The 24,357-nt window shown below is 41.7% G+C and overlaps 1 protein-coding gene across 8 annotated transcripts in view; it reads left to right on the forward strand.

Moving 5' to 3' along the window:
• The window catches only part of TACC2 (transforming acidic coiled-coil containing protein 2), a 152,782-nt gene that overhangs the window by 26,622 nt on the left and 101,803 nt on the right, over positions 1-24,357 (forward strand). For 3 of the 8 annotated variants that reach the window (XM_074875455.1, XM_074875459.1, XM_074875461.1), the window contains exon 1: positions 15,472-19,604. In XM_074875455.1, the coding sequence (XP_074731556.1) occupies positions 15,766-19,604 (3,839 nt within the window). In that variant the 5' untranslated portion in view covers positions 15,472-15,765. Of the gene's footprint in view, positions 1-2,475; positions 2,649-13,829; positions 19,605-24,357 lie in introns of those variants that run through there. The other 5 variants (XM_074875460.1, XM_074875462.1, XM_074875457.1 and 2 more) reach the window with 4 other exon arrangements.

Consider the following 24,357-nt stretch of genomic DNA (forward strand, 5'->3'; position numbering starts at 1 on the left):
CTGGAGGCACCTGGACAAATTTGTAAATTGGCCTAATTTCTTGGGGTTCTTTGTGTGGTTCTCCCTACCCTCCCTGCCCTGCTGGGAAAGGAATGGAGGTAATTTTTGTCTGCAAGTGGCTTGAAAATTATTCTCCACTTGTCTCCTACTGTGAGGCCCATCTCCCAGACTGACCCAACTGTAGCTCTCACAATAATACATTGACAGAGCACGTCACCATGGCCGCCTCACACGGCTTGTTCTGAGTTTAACAACCCGCTGCCTTGCTCTTGTCCTGCTTCCCTGGTGGATCAAGGCCAGTGCGTGCTCTGAAGACTGACCCTCCGTGGCGTTGGGCCCATCTAGTTGAAGGAGTTCCTCTTCTGCCAAGATATTAATACCCACACCTTGGCTTGCCGTGTTTTCTAAACGCTAACTGGCAAGTGGGGTAGCTCTGGGGTGTGGGCACAGTGGTGGTCTGTGAGTGGCAACTGGGCCATGGATGTGCTCCCACACGATTCCATATAGCCCCAGAAGTCACTGTTTTGGTTGGTTGGACTTTTTTTCCCTGATAATTAATTTAACAATGCAATTTTTTCATAGTTCTTTCTATCTGCACACGTGTATGCATGCTGAAATAAATTCTCCATGCAAACTTTCTCATGGAAACAAAAGCAAGGCTGCCGAAAACATAGCACCAAAAGCAAAACAGAGCCCTGTAAGATAACTAAACTCTATTTTTATATTTTTTTTCTGGCTGGAAGAAACAAATTTCCTTTTATAAATCTTGATGTTCTAGTATTTTTTTGCCATATACCGTGGTTTTGGGGCCAACATATATACTTAGATAAATATTCCAAATGCCAGATGTCAGCACATGCTGGGTAAGTGCTTAATAATCATGAAACCAAGAGCCCTTGGTCTATCCCAGCGGAAAGCGGTGTGATAAAGGAGACTTCTGCAAACAAAGCTGTAGTGAAGGGGTTCCTCCAGGGAGAGGCAGAGGATATGAGAGTTAATCAAATTTGCCTTAAGTCTAAAGGAAGTCTTTTTATATTTTCAGTCTGCCCTGACCTTTTCAATTGCTCATTACATAGGCTTTTCTTGTCCACTGGGTGTCTCTCATTCCTGGCTCTGATCACAAGAAGCCTTTGCTTCTTTTGAGAGCACGCCATGTTCAGAGAAGTGTAATTTTGTAAACAACAGCTTTCTGCAATTTATTGACTACTTCTAGAACAAAATAAACCAAAAAACTGAGAGTAAAAAACCCCGAGAGAATAGTTGGAATCGTGTACTGTGCTTTTCATCTATGACATTATTCTGAAGTGGTTCTCTGGTTGTCAGTACATCTGCTTATGTGTCTTTAAGTCTGCCTTAGGCTTTTTACAATTACAGTTAAGAATTAAAACAACAGTAACTGTATGTTGAGGGTGATCTGATGAAGCAGTTTTCCTTCTCTTTCACTATTGCTTGATGTGTCAGAGGATTTGAAAATGAGCTTCTTCATTCTGATGTCATTTTTGCTTTACACTTGTTTCTCTCCATTTGTTTTGTTACACTTGAAGAACATTCTGAGCTACTGTTCCAAGCAGCTCTTACCAGCTTCTCTTTGCCTTCTCAAGATACTTCTGCCCCCTGAAAAATTCAGTAGGAAAATGCCACTACCTGTTGTAAGCAGCCCCATAGGTGTTATAGAGCCCCAGGGATTTACTGGCACACCACGGGTCACAGCCTGACACTTGCACAGGACTCTTTTCCTCCCTGGAGCAAAATCAATAGTTTACAATAGAAACAAAACAAAACAAAAAACCCAGTCATGTAAAGGCATGGCTCCATGGATGAAGATCTCAAATAAATATTTACCTTTGTGAAGAGGTGATGCAGCGTTACCACATTTGTGTAACAGCACTTCTGTAGATATTTACTACAGAAATTGCAGCATTTCCTGTAGCTATTTTTATAGAAAGGCAGCGTGGTGAAGAATCAGGCCCTCCCTTTCAGTTCAGAGGCATTTGGAGCTTTGTTGAAGTGGGAGGGAAAGAATCTGTACTTGGATTCAAGTGCTGGGTCTTGACTGACGTTGGCTTTATCTCTAACTTGACTCCAGAGATACTGATAATATTATGAGTGTCAAAGTTTATAGCCTGTTTCCATCCTTTCTCATTTTAAACTTGCTTAGCAAGGAAGCATTTGCCAGGCTTGGAAAAAGAGAAGATGACACCCTCCTTGGGTCAGTAAAGGCCCTGGCTGCTTTAGAACAATTGTTGCATTCTTCTCTCCCTGTTCTTTTCCTAGGATTTATTTATGGCTCAACCACTTCCTTCTGTTTTTCTGTCATTAAGAAAAAAAACGGCTTGGCTTTGGAACCTGCAAGTTCCATCAAAGTAGTGAAATCTACCACAGAAGTTGTCCGTCAGTAGGCAGAACAAAACTCCTTAAGTTTATGTATTCTCCAGAATAGCAGTAGCTATTTAAATTGTTCTTTTTTCATTCTAGAGTGCTCCACAAGATTCAGAATTAGGCCAACCTCCTGGTAATGGGCACGGTTTAAAAAGGAACCCTCAGGAAGACAGCATAGAAAGATCTGGAGGTCAGGACATCTCAGATCTTCTTCCCGCTGCTGTGCACCTGGCTGAGAGCATATCCCCATCAATTCCAGAACATACAAGGTAAGAAATGAGGTTTCTTCCTCTGAATAGAATTGAAGCCCTGCTGCTGTTGATAGTTGGAGGCTGTTCATTAAGTTTCTGTTCTTGTGTAACTGATTTTCAAAATCTATCATCCTGATAGATGATGATGATCAAGTCTTTAAAATAACCTGACAAAACAACTTACTATTTACCACACTGACTTTCTCGCCTTAGTGCATAACTACCAACAAGACTCCAGCTGTTGTAGTAACCCTTGACCTAAACTTCCTATGCTTTTTGCTCATACTATTAAACTCTCATCTGAGACTGAGAAACATTGAGGAGTCTTTTGTAGTCATATATGATTGTGAAGTAAGATGTAATTGTAAGCAATTGCAAAATGCTGTGCTCAGCTCTGTATAACAATCCTACTAAAAAGCACCAACTCAGCTAATATTTGTTAGCCTTGCACTCTTCTAAATGTCTTAAAATTCACCTGATTAAATAAATAGGACTACTTTCAGAATTAAGGTATTCTTCAGTGCTATTAAGGATGGCAGGAGGTAACGTAATCTGGATTTTATTAAATATTCCAAAGGGAATATTCTGTCTGAAGCATTAACACTTTTCACTTGAATACTTGAATTTTCCTATGCTACTTGGGTTTTCATCTCCTGCAATGAAGAAATTATCTAATACCAGCATGTTTTAACATAGGGCTGAATACTTTCGAGATCATCAATGTTACCTGGGATAGAATGATAAATACAGCTTAGAAGGAGTAGCAGTAACTTGCTGATAAATGTGTAGGATTGTTGGCTGTGTGTACCTTTTAAAGTGTTTTCATGAATTTTCTTTAAGATCAGAGAATTCAATGCAGAAAGATTTGCCACATCCTTTTCAAGTGGAGTATGTGAGATTTGGGCCTTTTTCTGTTTCCACCACCCCTGGGTACCATTTCTTATTGCCACTGTCTTTGAAAGATGTAAACTTGAGAAATTAAAAACAAAACCAAATGGTAGTCAAACAAAATATTTCAAATGCTGTTAAGTTAATGCTATCCCAGGAAATACACTCTTCTTCTCCCTTTTTTTATATGAAATTATGAAGATTAAGCATTTCTTTACCGAGAGGGTGGTCAAACACTGGAATGGGCTTCCTAGAGAGGTGGTCAATGCCCCAAGCCTGTCAGTGTTTAAGAGGCATTTGGATAATGCCCTTAATAACATGTGTTGAATTTTGGTCAGCCCTGAAGTGGTCAGGCAGTTGGACTAGATGATTATGGTAGGTCCCTTCCAATAATTCTATTCTATTCTATTCTATTCTATTCTATTCTATTCTATTCTATTCTATTCTATTCTATTCTATTCTATTCTATTCTATTCTATTCTATTCTATTCTAAATTACTGACATCATGGAACAGTTTGTGGCAGTTTAAGTCCAAATGCAGGTATTAAGTAAGATAATAATTGACCACATCAGGGAAACTTAGAGACATGACATAATCTAAAAAGACTTACCAAGAAAAAGCAGCTTACTTTCTGGAAAGGGACAGTTTGGCTGTGCTGTGGAGCTCTTACAGTTCAGTAGGTTGTACACACACAAGAATATATTTGCTATTAATTCTATTTCTTCTGATTGCCACTAACATATCTTAATTATCTACTGAAAATAATAAAGTCTGAGCAAGACTAAGACTGCAAAGTCAATTTACAATGATAAAGGTATTTAGGCTTGAAGTGAAGAAAGGTTGCACTTCTTTCCTGGAGATGTATGACTATTTCTTTTCTAATGTGGGATCACTTTGCTGTCTAGCAGTGGGTTTATACATGAAACAGCTCTTCCATAGATGAGTTCCTCATGTCTTTGACAATGTCTCTCCATTTTCATGTCAAATGAGGAAAGCCATAGATGTCATTCACACTAGTCAGAAAAAATTGAGTTTGGAGTTGTGATGTAAACTTGGACAGGGTGAGAATTTTAGATGTATATTTTGTTCATTTGTTATTTCAGTTATTTCATGCATTGAGGGGGGATGGGGTGCATTAACCCTTTCGTCCAATTGAGTTGGTGGTTGTGGATCTCCACTGCCACCTTTACCTTTCCCCCAGTAACCGGTTTTCACTGACTTCATGCTTCTTGGGCAGCCTCCAGCCTTTGGCTCCTTCTGGGGCAGATGTTCCCCTCTTCCCAGTCCTGTAGCTCTTCTTCAAGGGCATAGTGCTAGCAAGGCCTGTATCTTTTATACAAAGTGTCAAACTTACACAATAGAGCCAATATTTACCTTAGAAGATCAGTGCAGCAAACAGCTCATGAATATTTGAGGCATTAACTCCTTCAGTTCATACACCCTCTTACTGACAGCATTTGTACCAGCATCCCCCTCATGCAGTGTTTGTGCCAGCTGCTTATGCAGTGCCTCTATCCTGTGAATGAAGCAGCAGCAGAACTTACCTCAGAGGGCTTAAATTGTATATTTTCTTTTTGTCTCTCATAAAGTATCTCTGTACAGTTACTTTCTTGTTCACCTTTTAAGGAAGATACACACACAACTTTCTCTGATGGCTGCCTAGAAAGACCCTTCTAACTAGGGTTAGGAAACTGGTAGGGACAGTACCACTGCGAAACACTCAAAATGGAAAATGTGTTTTCCACTCCCTGACCTAACACTAACCTCCAGGAGCGAACCTTATCAAAGCAACTAATCTATCTGAATTTAATTTTCTGCACCTGCAAAATGGGTATAGAATATGCATGGTGTAGTACATTAAAGAGTAAAAGATTCTTAGATGTTACCAGAAAGCATCTGGAAGTATGCAGAGACTTAAACTTTCTGACATGCTTGCATTTGTGGAATTGTAAGGAATTCAGGTACACAAAATCAGCAGGGCCCCACCTAAGAGCCCTGAAGAAACAGCTCTCTATCACTTCTGTGATGTTTGATTCATTTTAAAAGTTCAAAATATATAAAATCGAGGAGGGGACTTCGGGGGAGGACAGTTTGTTTTACCCTGGTCAGCGATATCTTCCTCTACTTTTGTTTCCAAGAAAAAAACATTAGGTAGCAGCCAAGAATGAATATCCATGCAGCAGGATTTTGTCGCGCTCACCCAATCATCTGGTGAAAGCCATTCTTGATGAAACATGAGTGTGGGTGCAATTAGGAAAGAGGGATGAACATTTTGGGGTGTTTTTGGTGGTGTGAAGAAGAATCTGTCGGCTTCAAGTTTCTCTAGTCACTCAGATATGGGAATCCATTTAGTACAGGCTGCAGACAGATCTGTATCACTGTTGGTAGTGGAAGGACATGGTAAACTTCTCAGACCCTCAGCACCTGGGTATTTGACCTGAGACTTGTAGAATTTCTCATTGGTCTCGCATCTTTGTATCTTCATCCTGTGGGCAAGGTTGGGCAGTCCTGCCACCGAAAATGACCTGTGTGGAAAACAAAGCTACAGGGTCTTGGCTGAAGACCTCACCATGGCTTTTGACACAACAGGGTATGGTCTGTCTTACTGGTGGAGACTCCTGGTGGAATCTACTAAACATGTTGAAAAACTTATAAGCAAGTTCTGTTCTTTCGTTTGTTTGGTGAGATTGATGTAGCAGAATTTAACCCTCAAATTATTGTATCCATGTTATTCTTTTTCAAAACTTGCCGTTCTTCGTAACGATGCTTTAGCATACCGTAGGACTCAGAACAGTAGCTTTTCAAAATATTTATTTTTAAATCTCAAAGTAGCAAGTATCTCTCTTCTTCCTACTGTAGTGATGGTAAAGTTAACTGGTTAATAGAGCCGGCTTCGAAGCCAGAAGTCATCCAACAAGGAAGTGGACCAGATAATTTTCTCTCTGTGGGTCTGGATCTTAGTGGAGGCACAAGTTCAGGCTCCAGCTACAAGCAAGTATAGGAGTATTAAGCATGAATGGAAAAATAACAAACGCACGAGCTGAGGTGGGGTATGTGGTGGTTTACATTAGCATGTGGCCTTTTGGAAAACTGTGTTAACTGAAGAAGCAAGTAGTTACACACTGAAACAATGGGCTGAGTACAGCTAATTAACACAAGGCTATACTGTCGCCCACCCAGCACATTAGAGCTGTCCAAACTGGTGTCAGAATGGGCCAGTGGTAGTAACAGAGACTGTGGGGTGGGGTCTCTTATCTGGAGTTTTGAATATTTGCGGTTTGGCTGCAGCAAGTGCACTTCTGCTTTTTTTTTTTTGGTTTTTTTTTTTTTTTAATATTAGCATAGGCATGTTATACTGTTCTCTGACCAGTTTGCATTTTTCAAAATGCATTGCTCAAAAATGGCATAGCTGCTGTTCTTTTGGTGTTCCTTTTCAAAATATGAGTACCAAGAACACTTAGACTTATTCTAGCTGGCTAGAACAGCTTTATGCTTCAGCATGCAAAATTATTACTCTTGTGAGAGGAATGTTACATGGATGAGTCAGCTTGAAGGGATTCATAAGATTCTTGTTTCAGGAAACATATTAGATGGGCAGGAGCTCAGGCAATTACTTTTTATGTAGCCTTACTCCTGAAACTGCTGGCACATGCCTGTTTTGGGTGGCTTCTAAGTTATATCCTGCCAAAAAAGAAAGAAGACAATAAACGGAAAATCTTTGAAGTTTCAGATTCCAGGCTGTTTATTTTTAACTCCCTCCCGTATGCTGCTTTGAACGCATCTTTTCCACCCTGAAGTGAACTCTTAAACTCTTAAGAGCATATGACCTGCCATCCTCGGATGGAGTATCTCTGTGTGGAAAGCTACCATGCTTGCTTTTTTCCAGTCTTCTGGGTGGCTTTCTCCCATCCTTCACAAATTCTCAGATATTGTTTCAGTCACTTTTAAATTCTTATGTTTTGGAATTCCAAATGTCTGTAACTCTAATTTTAAAATACTCTGTTTCAGTCCAATTTTTTTTACCTGTTTCTCACTAGTCCTGCGTGCTGAAAAGTAACTGTCAGAAACCAACCTGTAAACTGTGAAATAAAAATGCTGAAGAACTAGAATAGTTAGCAAGCCTCAGGTTTTGCATTGGTGTCTGCGCGGGATGTAACCATGCCTTCCTCCTGGTGCACACACAGAGGAAAACGCCTGGGGAATCCTTGGCTGGACAACTCTACCCCAGAGAGACATTTTTTCCAGTAGTTTTAGGAAGAACCAGATACAGTGGTTTAAAAGGTACACACCCAGAAGTAGGGATGAACTTGGCCGCTCTCCCACCTGGAGCGCTGCGCACAGATCCCGTGGGACCCACAGGGCCATCCGCTGCAGAATGACACGCTGGAGCCGCCAGGTGTCCTGTGGGACCCTTCCTGCTCCTTCTCCAGATAACTCAGACGGAGACCAGGAGCCGCTTGTAGAACTGGAACTGAAGATCTGGCCATGTTTGCTTGCTGCAGGAGTAGTTCAGCTTGCTTTTTAGATGTTAGAATCATTTAGTTCAGTCATACTTAAAATAGTGCAGGCCCTGCGTTTTATTCTGTGTATGGAACAAGGAGGTGAAAAGTGATTGTGGGTGGGGGGAGAAGGGGAGGACAGTTCCCAGGAGGATCCTATAGATCATTATTGCTGCTTCAGTTTTTCCTGAAAGCTTAGTTACACTGGGAGGGTGGGGGAAGCTGGCTGCTGTTAGCAGCCCTTTAGCCATGATGCATTTCTCATGTGTTTGTTTACACTGAAAAGTTCAAATAGTGACTTACTGTGCCTCTAAAATTCTTTTTTTTTTTTAACTGAATGTGGAAATTATTTCCATGTTCCTAATTAACTTTCAATATCTCTTAGGGACAGATTAAAATGCAGGATTTTTAAAGTTAACTCAAGTCCTCCAGTACAGTGTGTCCAAATGTATAAACTCAAAATGTAGATGCTGATCTCTCATGTGTCAGGGTAAACAGAACAGAAACATTTGAGAAGCAGCTATACGTGTGCCGTGGATGCGGAGCTGGCTGTGCATTTGTTGCCTTCAGGGCTTTCTAAATTCATCCTCAGATTTCAGGCTCTTACACTCCTGGGAATATAATCAGTGAGGCTCTGAGTTACATCAGTATGGATGGCAACCGCGTGTGACCTCTGGGTTTCACAGGCTTCAGCGCTTGGGAGTTTTCCCCTCACAAGTGTGACTGGGTTGGAAAGGCTGCCTGTCCTTTCAACAGCTACTGCATGTTTTAGAAGGAAAGCAAAGGAATAAAGGAGGGAAAATTTAAATTGTCTATGATTTTCTGTTGTTGGATCATCATTTTTTGTTTATCAAATAGGCTTAACATATTTGAGCATGTCTACCCTCCACCCCTCCACGCCCCTCCTCAGATAGCAAACACCAGAGAGCCTTTGTCTAGCTGCTGCTGCTTTTATCTTCTGTCCCCTTGCCTTTGCTGTGGGTGGCAAAACAGTCATAGAAGTTGCAACTTTAAGGGTTAATGGCTGGTAGATTGAGTGTGGCTCTTTATCAGGAAGTATTTTCGGGAGGTGCACCATAAATCATCGATTTCTTAACATCCTTTATAGCTTCACACTAAACACAAACCAGGCAGTGCTGTCGTAATAAACATCTTCTTAGTAACTGGGCAGTACTCTTAAATTGTTCTGAGATCATTCAAACTTGACACAATATATTCTGAAGGTGGAAGAGGTTAACTACAGGTATTAAAAATTAATCGGTGAATTTGCAATGTGCTTCCAAACAAGCAATTTCTCAGTAATTATTTATGCAAACCTTTTAGACATATAAAGATTTAACTCATTGTTATTCAATGTTGTAACTGGAAGATAACATTCATATGGACAGTATGTTAGGGCCTTGAACTTGCAAATCCTTAATTTTGTGCTTAACTTCAAAGACAAAGTTCCCTTTGATAACTCTTGAGTGCAGTGGGACACTTGCCTATTTCAAGTTACACATGCACCTAGGTCTTTGCATGCCTGCATATTCTTTTTTTTTAACATATCATCAATTATGTGCAGCAATTATTCCTAGCAAAATGACTCTTTCTGCCCTAAGCTCTACACGAACTATGAGGAACTCTAATGTTCTTTCATGCTTTGTCATTTGCATGTTTTGTTTTAAATATGAAAGAATTTTTCCTTTAATAATATCAGGCTAGTTCAGATTACAAACAAAAGAGATCAAGTAACCACAAAAGAGAACACATTTTATTTTCCTGTATTTAAAAAAAACCCAACAATTTTTAGGGTCATAGGTTTATGTTTATTGTATTGAATGGGTTGTCTGAAAATACATGCTCCCTGCAGGTAATTATTTATTACTAATACATTTTCATGCCGATTGGGTTTTACTCAGGGGAATTATCTTCAGCATGTGGTGTCATTTCCCTGTAGTTTTATTCCCTTTAAAAAGAGTGGAAGATAATGGGACTAGGTGTGATCTTAAGAGGTCATCTAGTCCATCCTTCTGCCCTAAAGCAGGATCAACTGTTCTTAAGTCATTCCCAACAGATGTTTTTCTAACCCCAGCAGTGTCTTGCAGACAGAAAAGCAAGATTACAAAAAATGAAAAGTAAGATGTAGGGTATGTTCCCTATATAGGCTTCCTTGCTACCTACATCAGAAAGAGAAACATAAATGGAGATATCCAAACAGGTCAGTCTGGACATACCTTATTATGATTGAAAACTCAAACCTTTCAATGCTGTGTTATGTCCTGAATAAAACATTAAAGGAAGCTGCAGTAGCACAGATGATGAATGTGTACTACTTCATTCTAAAAGTGATAGTTTAAGTTGCTGTCACAGCATGTGCCAGCACTATCATTTTAATTCTGTTTGGCATACATTAATTACAAAGTTGTCCCAACTCCTTCATCTACTCCTGAGTAAAATGAACAAGTTTTCAGAATTGTCAAACACCAGAAAAATTGGTTTCGTCGATTTATAATGCTGAATAGCTTATTTCATAGGATTGTCATCTGCCCTTGAACCTGCTAAGTCACAGGTTTATTACTATGACTCTCTGCAAAGTTGCTACCAGCATGGCAGTAGATAGTTCATGGGTTTAGCAACTGTATTCAAGAACATTTAACCACTTCAGACATGTTTGGAACTGTTTCCAATTTGATAGTTGCAAATGGGAGTCTAATGTAACAAAGAGGTCATGTCTGTAAAGGTCTAAGAGAAATTTCAGTCAGCCAAAATCTGTAAAATGCAAATATGTAATGATGTATGGTCTGTACGATGAACATTACCAGCATTTTGACCCCAGATTTATTACCATGCTTTTCCCAACTCGGTTGATGGATGGGATTAACAATGAGTAAAGAATCTGGGGTTTGAGATAAATGATAAGGAGAAACTGTAACTGTAGGCGGTGTTTTCTACTTTTTCCAACACACAGTTTCACAGAGGTTAAAGAGCTTCTCCTCCCCGTACTCCACCCGTGCCTCTTCTTCCCCTGACCACCCTATCTCTGACAGGAGCATGCTTCCAGGTTGAAGTACGATGGGCACGCAGCTGCTAATGAGCAGTTTAATCAGCAAGAAGATAAACCTGCAACACTAGCAAAAAGCTGGAGTGGCAATTAACGCCCACTCTTCCATCCTCTCCCCATTTCAGTGTTGTGGTTTCTGCCCCTCCTGTTCTAATTAAGCTTCCATGAGTGCAAAATTAATGTCAAATGATAAAGTGTATTCCTTCCTTAGGGAAGGCCTTCTGGCATCTCCTCGTTGTTCATGTCCAGTCATGCCCCATGTTGTCAGTGATCCAGCAGATACCAAATTTGGTCATTTGGTCATTGCCCTCTCTGTTGTTCCCAGTGTAAGTTTTATATGGATAAGTGTTTTCAGTGTGCCAGGAAAAGAAAACTTCCTTTGGGCAAAACAATTTTTTAGAAGTTTAAATAAAATGTATTGGTGTTATAAATTAAATATTCAAACTGATGCCGAGCATCACAGAAACTTGTATAAACTCTGTATGAATTGTATGTTACAGATATTTTACTTTAGAATTGAGGCTTACCCTTAATATAAGCAAATTTCAATAGCTTTTTAAAGCCGAGTTTATCTTCCACTGCAATGACTCTGAAGAAGGTTTTTAGGATCTAAGACAGACTCATGTACAGTTTTACATGCAGTGGTCTCATAAAGAAATTAGTTGTTTCATTGGACAGTCGTCAGATAAGGAGGGGGTTTGACCCTACCAGGAAGTGCATTTTGTGCACTGCAGCACAGCCCAAGAGCATGGGGCTTCAGTGCTGCTCCAGATCTTACTGATGGGTCAGTGTTTGTCTAAACAGAGACCTAAACTGCAGGGACCTGAGAGCTGGTCACTGACTCACTTCTCCATCGAGTATTCTGTGCATAAAACTTGGGCAGAGAAGAGGAGAGGCGCTTCTCAGACTTCTTAAGATGATTTAAAATCCAGTCTATGCTTGGCCTTACAGAAGGTGTTTTATGGCTCCAGTCTGTAGGGCACTTTGAATTTCTGAAACATAGCGTGTTACTGCTAAGCTGTGGCAAAGCTCCAGTGATGGGCTCACCATGCATGACCCCTCTCTGTGCAGCTATGGAAATATCACCAAAACAGGATAAAAGAACTTATTGACACCAATTTGATGTAGATAAGCAGACACTCCTTTATTAATGCCGGGTGCACAGGGGAGTCATCTCACCAACAATGCACACCTAACTCATGTAGCGTGCTGATTATATTGGATTCAGTAATACATATTAATCAAGTTCTCATACATAACATGCTAATTCCTGTAACTCATTTTCATATCCCCACCTCTTTCCGGTCATGTGCTCTTGAGTCCTGAAATGAGTCGGGGAGCTGCTTTTGCGACCAGCACAGGCTACTGACTCAAAGAAAGACCCCCCAATGTCCTTGACTCAAGGACTTTGGCTCACATTGCAATTTTAACATGCTGCGAGGCCCTTTCACAATACAACTTTTAAAACACTTAGTGTACGGATCTATAAATCATCCTTACCAAACAGTCTAACAGTGGTACCTCGTCTAGCAGCGTAACTGGTTGTATGGTTACTTTAAACACAACATCTCTAGGACTACTTAAAGCATTACACCACTATCTTTTATAAAAAACGATATTTCTGTGAGATTCCGTTTAACTGATTAGTCCTAATCATTTCTTATCAAAGTCACCAAAAATCATCAACTCAAATTAATAACAAAACAGTAACAATCAGTAACAGAACCAAAGCGTGCTGCTATCATGCTGACCTCCGAGCATTTGACAACGTGCTGTCAGTGTATCTGGCTTTGGATGGGGGTGGGGGGAAGATTCATTATTTCACGTTAAGTAAATAATGCCCCTTGCTCCTAGGTACAATTCTACGTTCAGTTTTGAATTGATATTTCATTCCATGTTCCCTAAGGCAATCAAAATATGCCCAGGCTTCCCAGGGGAGGTGGGAGAGAACAAGGTTAACGTATTTCATCACTTATCAACCTAGGTGTGGAGACTGAGGACCACACAATGCACGTGAAAAATAGTTAAAGTAACTTCTTCTCTGCAGTTAGTGCACCCACATCATCTGTGTCTCTATTTTTTCCTATCTTCTCTTTAATGGGTGGGAGTGAGGTCATGCAAACGGTTATAGCTTATATGCACTGAAATCAAACACTGCAATAAAATGACCTCATAGGGCGTGTATCATTGTATGGCAAAGTCGGTCGACAGGGTGAGACCTTTGACCTTTTGATGAGAATCAACTGTGCTGATTAGTTGGAGAAAACATTCAACAGATGGGCCCTTCTTAAGTCTTCTGCTATGCAATAAAAGTGTAGCCAGATAACAGCAGTTACTGTGGATTGCACAGCCTTTAGCTTTGTACAAAGTAGTCTCATAGAAGAAGAAATGAAAAACCTTTCTTTGAGGTACTGGTGGTTTTCCAGTATTTTTTTCACTTTTTCTTATGTTGCTCCCTTAGTCTGTTAGATGCGTGTCCCCTCTCCTCACACTTAACTAAGATTTTGGAATAGTTAAAATGCATGCCATGAGCGTGGTGGCTGTCAGGTAAGACTGGGGACATAATTTCCAGAGTAATGAGCATTTAAATCACTGCAGCGTGTGTCTGATGGTTTAGCTCCTGAAAGCAGATTATCAGCTTCTCAGTGCATGTACTGCATGGCTTTGAAGCATCAATGGCAAAAATTGGGTTTTTTCTTTGCTTCAGATGTTTCATTCTTTGCTTCTTTATTGACATGAAACAAATAAACATTTCCGTTGTTGGCAGCAACAGTAATGAAGGCATCAGTAGCTACAGCGCTGAAGACTTATCCAATCCAAATTCAAGTGTGGTGTCTTCAGAGGTGACAGGACAGAACACTATCTTGCAAGAGCAAGGAGGACAAACAGGCTCTAATTTCTTAAAGCAGGCTGCAGAAGCACAAGAGAGAAGTCTGCCTATCTCAATGCCTTTTGCAGACTGTGCCAAAGAACATGTCACAGCAGATCTTACAAGCAGCAATGACAAGTTACCAACCTCAAATTGCAATGAAGCATTGCCATCACCAGCTCCAGTGAAAGACAAAGAAGAGGGAATAGCACATGCCAAATCTGTGGACAGAGGCCCAAATTGTCACAATATTGCTGCTTCTTCTATGAAAAACCGTGAGAATGATCCCAGAAACCCAAGCGTGGAGCCCAGCCCTCCTGCAGCAATTACAGAAATGCAAGGAGTCACACAAATGAGTTTGAGTGAATTAGGATCGCTCTGGCAGAGTGAACAGCTGGGTGGCATGAGGGAACCACATGTCAGCACGTTTCCCCAGGGTAAAGAAGCAGGAGATTATTTTACTGCTCAGGAGGCCAAGCAGGAGCGAGGAGTTTTGGAAGTAGGTCAGCCACGGACTGTAATGCAGCAAGGTAGACAGAACACAGATGGTGGAGAGGGTCTGCTAATGAAAAAGGAAACCTTAATCCTAAATTATCCAGCAACAGGAGGCTCAGATAGTGAAAAATTTGGAGCAATTGTGAATGCTCAGGGCTTCACTGAGATCAGTGAAGTCTGTAATCTACAGATGGGGGCTGTAACAACAGCTAAAGGCAATGAGGCAAATCCAACTCTATCTGGAAGTAAAGGGGAGCAATCAGAAGCCTGTACAACTTTAATGTCAGAGTTGCCTTCTAACCCTCCAAATCTCTTCCTGGTACCAAAGCTTGAAGAGCCTTGGAGGGAATATGTGCCTGGAAATGACTCTCAAGAGCCAATGAAGAATGAAGCAGTGAAAACAGCCTCTGAAAACATTGAACCCATTTTTCAAAGAGGGCTTCAAAAGGAGGATGAGCTTGTTAGCGCCGAGAATTTCAGTGTGCCTTTATCATTTAAGCAAGAGGAAGAACAAAAATCAGCTGTCACAACTGAAAGCCCAAAAGATGAAGCCAGTAGCAATGAAATTGTAAAAGCTGATGATGTGTCTAGAGAAAGCACCACACTTTCTGAAACAGAAAGTATTATCAGTCCCACCAAGGAAAATTCCCTGGTAGATAAAAGATTATTACTGGAAGAATATGCATTAAATATTTCTCTGAGTAGATCCACAGAGCTGAATCAAAAAGAAACTGATGCAAGTCTAACAGAAGAAAAAAACGAAATCAGGATAGAGGAGACACAAGAGACAGAAACCAGTGAATTACCTGAGGGGTCAACTGGGGCAGAAAGACAACTATTGGACTCTGTTAGTAGCCACCACCAGGACACCGAAAATGCCCATTTGGGACACAATCCCGAAGCATTCAGTCTTTGTGAAAAGACTTCAACAGGTGACCTAGGGGAAAAAGCTGAGGGAAAGCCTCTGAATTTAGACAGTAACTTTAAATTGCCCAAAGACAATTCACACTCTGTTGTTTATAAACCTGAACAACAAATGAGTAAAGAGAAAACAGATGCCACAGATGACCTGGAGAATAAGCTTGTGGCTTCACCACAGTTTCCAAAGGAAGCATGCCCACTGAGTTTTGACTGCTTTAACACTGAGGCAGAAGACAAAACTTTGGGCCAGCCAGGCTGTAATGAGACTGAAAAGGTTTGTTTAGCTGGTGTACACAGTTCACTGCTCCTCCACACTGAGAGCAATAATATTAAGCAGAGTAAGCAGGATGAATCCTGGGAAAAGGCTTTTGCTACAGAAACTCTGTTAGAATCTGAATACAAAGCTGAGAGTCAAGGAATGCCTGAGAGCTATAGCACGTCAGAAGAAAGTGCAAAAATGTCCAAATCAAAACCTGAGCTCCAGGGCTTCAGTGAGTTGGCAGGGACTATGGCTGTACAAACTGAGGAGGCCTCACGGGTTTTGGAAACCAAAGAACAGACCAGTCACATCACTGAAGTGTTTTGCAGTGATCCAGAGCGAGGACCAGCAGCTGCAGCTGCACAGAGCAGTGCTGTGGATGGTATTCAACAGGAAAAGCACCAAATTGTGGTGAAAAGTTTCACAAAGGACAAAGATTTAGCACTGAAAAGTGAATGCAAATCGGATGTGCTGATGCAAACTCAGCTGGAGCAAGTGGCTGCAGAAAGTCACAGAAATACGCAGATGGCTTGTTCAGAAACCTCCCAAGCTGTATTCGGTACTTCAGGACTCACTCCTCAGCAAGTTCAGGTGGAGGAAGGGGGTGACAGCCCTGTCAGTGAAAACATCTGCCCCTCTGAGAGTGACACATGCAGCTCTTTGGAGACCCTGGAGTGCAGTATCAGAGAATTGCAGGAAAATGCAGATGTTCCAACTGCTCTTCCCCAAGCAGAGCAAATGGAGAATTCAGTGCCTGTTGCTAGTGACAGTGACTGGGTTTCAAATACAGGACTTGAACAACAGAAGCAGCAAAGCAGTCTGACAACTGTCACAAGAGCAGATGATCAAGAACACAAAGAAAGGGCTCTAAAACCTGAACGGCCATTGGACCTAAATAATGACAGCAACATACCAGAAATACCTCTAAACATTTCAAACAACCTTAATAAAGAGTCTTCTGTGCTAGGTACAGCACCAATCCAATGCAACTCTGACACAGCAAAAGAAAAGGACAAGGATAAAAGCAGTGCCCTAGTGTCAGAGGATATGTGCAGCAGCGAACATGGGCAAAATATTTCTGGTGTGGCCATGCTTAATTTGCAAGATTGCAACGAGCAAAACAAAACTGATCTCAAGGCAGAAAAAAACTGCCAAAGTAAGCAAACCTCAAACGAGCCCGAGCAGGATAATAATTCTTTGATCTCAGCTAGTCAGCATGAAGCAGCATGTCATAGCGATATGTTTTCTAAAGAATCTGACAAGAATGAACAGCCAGGCAGTGTATGTGGGATAAAGGATAATACTGGTGAAAGCCATGCTGCTGCTATAAACGCTCTTCCAGGGACACAGAATTCAGCAAGTGCCACTAACATATCACAGGCTTTGCCAAGTGATACAGAAATAGCACATACTTCTGATAATTCTGAGAAAAATGATCCTCAAATATCTCATCCAGAAACTCAAGGGAAAATGCCATTAATGGCAAAAAACTTGGAAAAGATTGAAGATCTGACTGCTGACAGGGAAATCATCCAGAAAGATGGAAACATGGAGTTAAGTTTTGAGGACAGTGCTTCTGTCACAGAAATAAGCAACATGAAAAGTGATAAAAGTCCAGGGGCACAAGGATCTCTTTCACCATTACCAGCACACGGGGAGGTAGTGCCCACTGATCAGTCATATAAATCCAGCTGCATTCAAAAGACACCAGAGGAGCCTGGTTATTGTCAAGCAAATTTTACAGCCCTCTCTACACAGACCTCTGCACTCAGCCATCCTAGCCAGCAACCTGGAAACAATACGGACAATTGTACTGGGGGGGTATTACTAAATAATGAGCTGGAAGTTGTAGCATGCCAAAATGCCTTAGAAGGTAACTCTAATTTGCAGATGGCTGCAGGTTCTCAGGTGTCTGTGCACTTAGGTTCTTCAGCCAGGGTAAGCACAGGTAAAACAGCCAATTCAGAAAACAGCTCTGCAGGGAGTATGTGTGTGAATGAAAAAGATGTTCCAGACCAAAGTTTTCAGGGTGATGGAGACAGGAGTTTAGCCCTGCCAGAGCCTTTAAATGTGGGACAGAGTACTGGAAATTTATCACAGTTCAATTCTGAGAAGCCGAAGAAAGAGATATCTGCAGTTAAATCTAAAGAAAGAAAAAGTGAGGCAAACTTCAAAGAACAGCAAAGTGACAGTTCAGTGGAGTCTCTGTTAGCTCTCCCTACTCTAGGAGGGAAGCTGCTGAGCCTTTCATCTGTTGTTAAACAAGAAGGCTGTAATGAGGAAATTTCAACCGGTATCTGCATAGATGACAAGTACGGTAAGATCTTAGAGAAAGCTGGGAATTCAGAAAAAATGGAACAGCTTTCAAAAGACAATAACAACATAACCAGGGAAGAGATCATTATTTCTGAGCAGTCTGCAGAGAACTCTGGAAGGGAGCATGAGGCTCTGACTTGCAGCTCTCTGGATATTGGCTCCAGCCTCCCAGACTTTAGGGAGCATATCAGTCAGATATTTAAAAAAACTGTCCACAGCACACTGAGTGCTGAATTACCCCAACTTTTGTCTGAAAACCATGCAGGCTTCAAGCAGAGCCCAGTGGCCAAGGATACAGCAGAACTGTGCGGTGCTGAGAACTCTTCAGAACCAAACAAGGCGGGCAAGGGAGCTCCCAAGGGCACCTCAGAAGCAGAGGGGCAAGAGTTCTCTTTAGCTACTGAGACTTCCTGCAAAGCTGCCCAGGGCAAACCTCTGCAACAAGAAGACAGAGTGGCAGAGCTGCCACCAGAAAGTCTCCAGGATACTGAGAAAAATGGGCCACCCAGTAGCTGTTTAGAAATGGTCCCTAGATTGGATGGCTCTACACCTGCTGAATGTGCTCTGAAAAATCTGCAAAAGCTGGACAAAACCACTGAGCATCCAGAGAGCAGTGAGATGGAAGGGAAGGAAGGCGTGTGTGCTAGTGGTGTTGATCCTGAATCGCTAATAAGCTTAGAGATAAAGAAGCAAGGACCGGCTTCATTTGATGGGGCAGCAGCTGAGAACTTCCCTGCATATTCTGACAGTAAGCAACAACCCACTGTAGCTGTTACCTCCACAGGCGATGTACAGAAGAGGGACTTAGAAGATGCTGCTATTGCAGAGGGAAATAACTTAATTACAGAGTGTCATGCAGAACCAGTTTCATCTGAAGAGGATGTAAGTCTTCCTACTGAACAGTGCCAGGATCCTGAGCCAAATGAACAGGAGAAAAGTGAGTACGGGGATCCAGACATTGCCAAGAGCATCTCTGACATAGCAGCTTCAACACTTGTCCCAGAAGGATCTTACAATCATGAAAAATTGCCAGACAATTTTAATGTGTCACCTGGGGAAAATCAGGAGACACACATTCAGAGCAATTTTATGCATGACATTAAGTCTCAGAATGACATACAGATGATACAGGATGATCCAGTAAATAGGAAATGCTTGGAAACATTGGAAAATTTACAAGATGCACAGCAGGAAAAGGAAGTGACCATGCATGGGTTAATAGATTACTTAAAAACCGAAGTAAGCCAGGATGATTGCTTGCAAACTGACTCTAAACTAGAATCTAGCAATACAACTGAGGGAGATGTAAAAGAGAACAGTGACACAGTGTTAAGCACAGCAAAGACAGGTAACGAAAAATATGGAGACATCCCTGAAACAGGTACTGCAAGGATGTTAGTCACAGGTGAAGGTGATTTAGCTATTAACACAGGCACTGAAGAGCAGGAGACAGACCTGTGCAAAAATCACTCTCCAAGCTTTGCTGTGATGGAGCAGGGTGAGCATTCTTCATGTACAGATCTCACTGTTGCTGAAAATCAGCCGAGCAAGATGAATTCGGAACATGAAAGCTCACTTCAGGATGCCAAAAGAAAGCTATCACCGCTTGCATTAACTGAGCCTAAGAACCTTGACCTCAATGAACTTCAAGACATGGCTGTGGCAGGATTACCTACTGAAAGGTATTTACTTTAAATTACTATGTGAAATGGTTGTCAGGACCCTGGGGCTTGATAGGGATACAATTTTCAAGGCGGATACCCACTGTCTGGGTGGTTTGGGAGGGCATGGCACTTACTCTGTTCTTAAATTCCTATTAAATTTCTGTTGTTTCTAAATGTGGAAGAAATTTGAAATAATTCGTAAGGGCGGAGTGGTCCTAAAAGCTGAGGAGCACCATTCTTACCTGTTCCATCTGCTGGTCCGGGTTCCTGCCCTTACCTGTGTGGATTTGCTTACGCTTCCCAGCGTTCACATCTCGTAGCCTGAAGTTAGGCAAACAAATAGCACTTCCTAGCCTTAAGTTAGTAGGCTTTTGCCTAAGTTTTGGTGACCCAGTTAAATGAGACCTGCAGCATTCACATGGTGGATTGCAGTATTTAAAAACAAGCCTACAGTATAACCCAATTACTCACACTGTTAGTTGTCTAGGCCTCCCTCTTATCCTCCCATATAATATAATTGTATTGACAGTGCCTTTGATCACTGTGTTATTCAGTGTTTCTAATGACATGGAGTTGTTTCAGATGTGAATTCTTAGCTGGGATTTGTGGAGCCTGAGTTGTTTTATTTTCCAAACCTAGCAGTAACTGCTTTAATAAAGTTAAGACCTGTTTTTTTGTGAGTTTCTGCTTTACTGTCTGAATTCTCAGTTTGATGTGCAGTTAATTCAAAAGAATTATGATCTTAGAACAGGTGCTTTCCCTTTATCTAGTTATGTTATTTCTTCCTCTGTAACCTCAGTAAGTTTCTTGCACACCGTCCCTCTCCTTTCTGTACTGGAGGAGGCGGCTATAGCTGTAACTGGTTACAGGCAGCAGCAGAGCAGAAGGGTACAGTGAAAAACTGAACTATTTCAGGCAACATCAATGAATGGTCTACATAGATGGATTCTTTCTAAATATTACAAAAAAAAAATAGATTATACTGACTGAATAAGGAGGGAAAAATGTTTCAGTGCCACATATCTTAAAGGTTAAAATGATAAAACCATAAGTGAAAATACCTGAAGTGTTTCTGATGTTAAAATATGGGGGAGTTCTTCCTGTTGTATGTGAGTCTGGGACAGAGACTGAGTATGATCTAATTGTCTGAGCAAAATGTACATTAGAAGAATATTAGAAGCGTTGGAAGTCTGAACAGCTATATGACTTTCTCTTTAAGGATCTGTCTGTAAAATGACAAGGGAATTAGACCCTGTTATGTCTCTCTAGCTCCTTTCCTTTCTTTTTTGTTTCCCTTTATATGATGGGAAGCTTCACAGTGGGTAGCTTCGAAATTACCAAACAAATTGCTGGCATGGCCTGGTTCAGAAGCCTTAAGGGACTAATGGGCAGTGCATGCATGTGTCTACGCATGTGTTTTATATCAGGGCGGGTATCATACTTTAAATAAATACCTGTGGCAAGCAGGGCAGGGTTCTTGAAACAGCTGCTGGCAATTCATGGAGTAGTTGCTTAATACTTACATATGCTGTAAGAATTCATTATCACCTGTTTTTCCAGCGTGAGGGTTTGTATCAACAGGCAGCTGCTACTTTTGGACTGCAGCTGTAAGTGGTGTCACACACATACCAAGTGTGCGTGCGCACGCAGGAGATGCGGCATGCAGAGCTGTACGCGATCGCAGTGTTGTAGACTTAAACACTGGGGACTCTCAGAGGCAGAGAGGAATCTCTGCTTTTGAGCAGGCTCATTTCTTAGAGGCAAAAGATACATAATCTTTATAATGCAAAAAAGAAGTAAGAAAGCGTTCGTTGAGCCAGCTGGTTTTGCATTGTTAAATTTCAGGCTGTATTCCATACTCTGTGTACTCTGGTCACAACTCGAGTTGCTGCAGAGTGGTTTCCAGTTGTTTATTGCCCTATAATCCTTACAGAGGATATACTGCTATAGCCGTGCAAAAAAAAAGGTGCACATTTCTAAGAGCTGACTGTGGGGATTTGGGCCTGATGGAAAGAACTCCAGGGAGAAAGAATCCTCCCCAGCTCTCAAAATCAATAGTAATAAGAAGTATATTGTATTTAGGAAAAAGAAATGGCATGTTCTAAATTATGTCAGCGTTGTTTTCTCCCCCCTCCACTGCTTCTGTATAGCTCCATCTCTTACAAGGTCTCTTATGTTGAAACACCACTGAAGTGTGGGTGAGGAGGCAAAGTTGTGTGATCTGACTTCTAAATCCTTGTTAGGATTTCTTCCCGTAGAGGGAACAGAGGAATTTCTTTCCTTCATGGCTATGGCACTGGGAGGAGGGTGGTCTTGTGATGAACATTAGATCCAAGAACTGTCTGCAGTCACTCCTGCCCCCACCTCCTACCCCCACTCCTGTCCCCACCTCCCCCACCAGGAGTGGGACAGTGGTCAACTAATAAGAAGAGCCTTTGTGTCTGTAGACAATAGTACAGCACCTTCAAATCTTCAGTAAAAAGGCCAATTATTTTTGGAAAGGAGGTGCTGGCTGAAGCATTAGCACCATTTCCTTGTGGAAGTACAGCTGTGCTATTAGCAGAAGTAGGGAAGGGTTGGATTTTGGCAAATCTGACTGTCAGCACCGAAAAGGAATAAAAATAACCCTTTCTTTGATGGTTTTGACATTTCTATCTACTGAATTTGTGACTGAAAACCTGTGTTCATGATGGCCACATCTGGGCATCAAAATGTGCTCCTTCCCACTTACTATTGGGCACCCAGCTGCTCCATTTTGCTGACTGAATCTTACTTGGAAGGGAAAAACGGGACTTGAGGGGTTTTTTTTCTCCTTTTGTAATGTCTACACCCATACATCTTCATTTTTTTATGGAGGGAGAAAAGAGGTTCATGTATGTACCAGGAGTGCTTATGCCACTGAAATGGTTCTGTTTGCATCATGTACTATGGCAGATGTTGAGCAGAGCACAGAACAAAATCAGAAATGATGGCAAAATTTTAAGGGTGTTTAGTGGTGGCGTGGAGTTTTTTGATAACTTCCTGTAATTCAGCTGGTTGGTACGTGCAAACTGCCATTGTCTCTTGGAAAAAGTGCCGAGGGAGCTTTTTGAAGTGGAGACTGTGAAGTCATTCCCAGATGTGCATTTGTAAGGTACGGAGAACAGATTGTATCATTTGCTGATTTGTTGTTTGGCAAAATGCTCAGCTTGTTAAGAGGCCTCTGGGTGTTCCAGGGTTGCGGAGATGCTCGCAGACTCGGCTTGGGGCTGGGTGTGCTAGTGAAGGAAGAGCACGAGGAGCCGTAAGCACACTGCAAGCAGTGACACTCATTTTGCAGGAAGGTGAGGTTCTCCTCTGCACCCCTCAGCAGAACCGGTTTGCTGGGCAGAGCAGCTTGGGCTGTGCTCACTGCAGTGCTGAGCAACACGCCCGGTGCCTTCACCTGCCTCGAATGCAGGAGGGCACCATGCAGGCTTGGCCTTCCCAGAGCTTCTGGTGCTACTGCAGAGTGAGTTGACTTCTTCTGGAGCGTATGCTGCAGGAGCAATCTTATTCTTCTGCATAAGGATTCTGTGCAAATTGATAGATAAGGTGCAGTGTTTTCATAGCTCTACTCATGCAGGTGCCTGAACCTTCCTTGCAGACTGGACCTTGACCTGCTCCTCACTGTATGAGTGGAACATAAAGCTAGTCGTAAAGGGCGAGGAGGCTGTGGCACTGCACTGCTTTCAGGACAAGTGTTTCCTAACAGTTTTTGACACTGTAAGAAACTCCACTGGGAGGGCCCTTTCCCAGCTATGGCACCAGACTGTAGGTGCTCTCCTATTGCTGCCATTGGTTTGCAGAGAATGGAGAGTTCTGCTGCATTGTCTCACATCACTTAGAAATCTAAACAATATTCTTACATGGGAAGTATGTTGCAGCAGTTGGCATCAGCAAAGCTATTTGAAAAGTATTCTTATGTCCTATGCATAGGTCAGACAAGATCACTGAAGTTGGTCCAGACATGCTTTTGGATTTGCTTCATGCTTTGTTCTTGCCATCAAAAATTGGCACGTTCAATAATTCCAAAAAGAATGTTCGCTCCTTAGTAAATACTGTCTTGGTCTTTTTTGCCTGCATAACAAATACAGTACTAAATATTTTAACAGTCTCGCTGGATGAGGTATGGAATGTAGAGCTGCTTTTCAGATCAGTCAATTGGGCTTTAAGCACTAAGGCTTTGTGTCGTTAGCATCTGAAAACAAGAGTTTGGAGTTAAAAGGAAACTTATCAAAACAGTGATTATGCAGCCTGCTTTATTTCCCTATTTTTTTAAACTTCAAAACTAGCTCAGGTGAGCAGCATCTCAAGATCACAAAACAAAGAGAAAAATAACTGAAGGTGAAATGCACAAAATTAACCAGGCTATGTGTCTCTCCCTCCTGCCCTCCTCTCTTTGCGTCTGAATTATTTCTCTGAAATAACCCTCCCATCTTACTGTCATTGTTACCCTCAGTAGGTGCAACTGTTAGTGCAGTTGTGCTTTTGGAGATGCAAGGAGCTCAGCCTGCAGTCCTTAACTAAATTAACTGGATGGGGAGTTCTATGGGAATTTTGTCTGTGTGAAGTCTGCGATATTTAAGTTTGGTATTTTTCTATTCATGGAAGAGTAAAATCAAGATAACTTCACTCTTACCCAACAGACATCTCACACTGCTTTCTAGCAAGTGAGAGAGAGTTTTGCCATCTACTTTAATAGATGCCATTGACCAAACTGTTTTAGGCAACCTCTAAGTCAGGGTAAAAT

Source organism: Strix uralensis, chromosome 7, assembly GCF_047716275.1.
Source record: "Strix uralensis isolate ZFMK-TIS-50842 chromosome 7, bStrUra1, whole genome shotgun sequence".
Lineage (NCBI taxonomy): Eukaryota > Metazoa > Chordata > Aves > Strigiformes > Strigidae > Strix > Strix uralensis.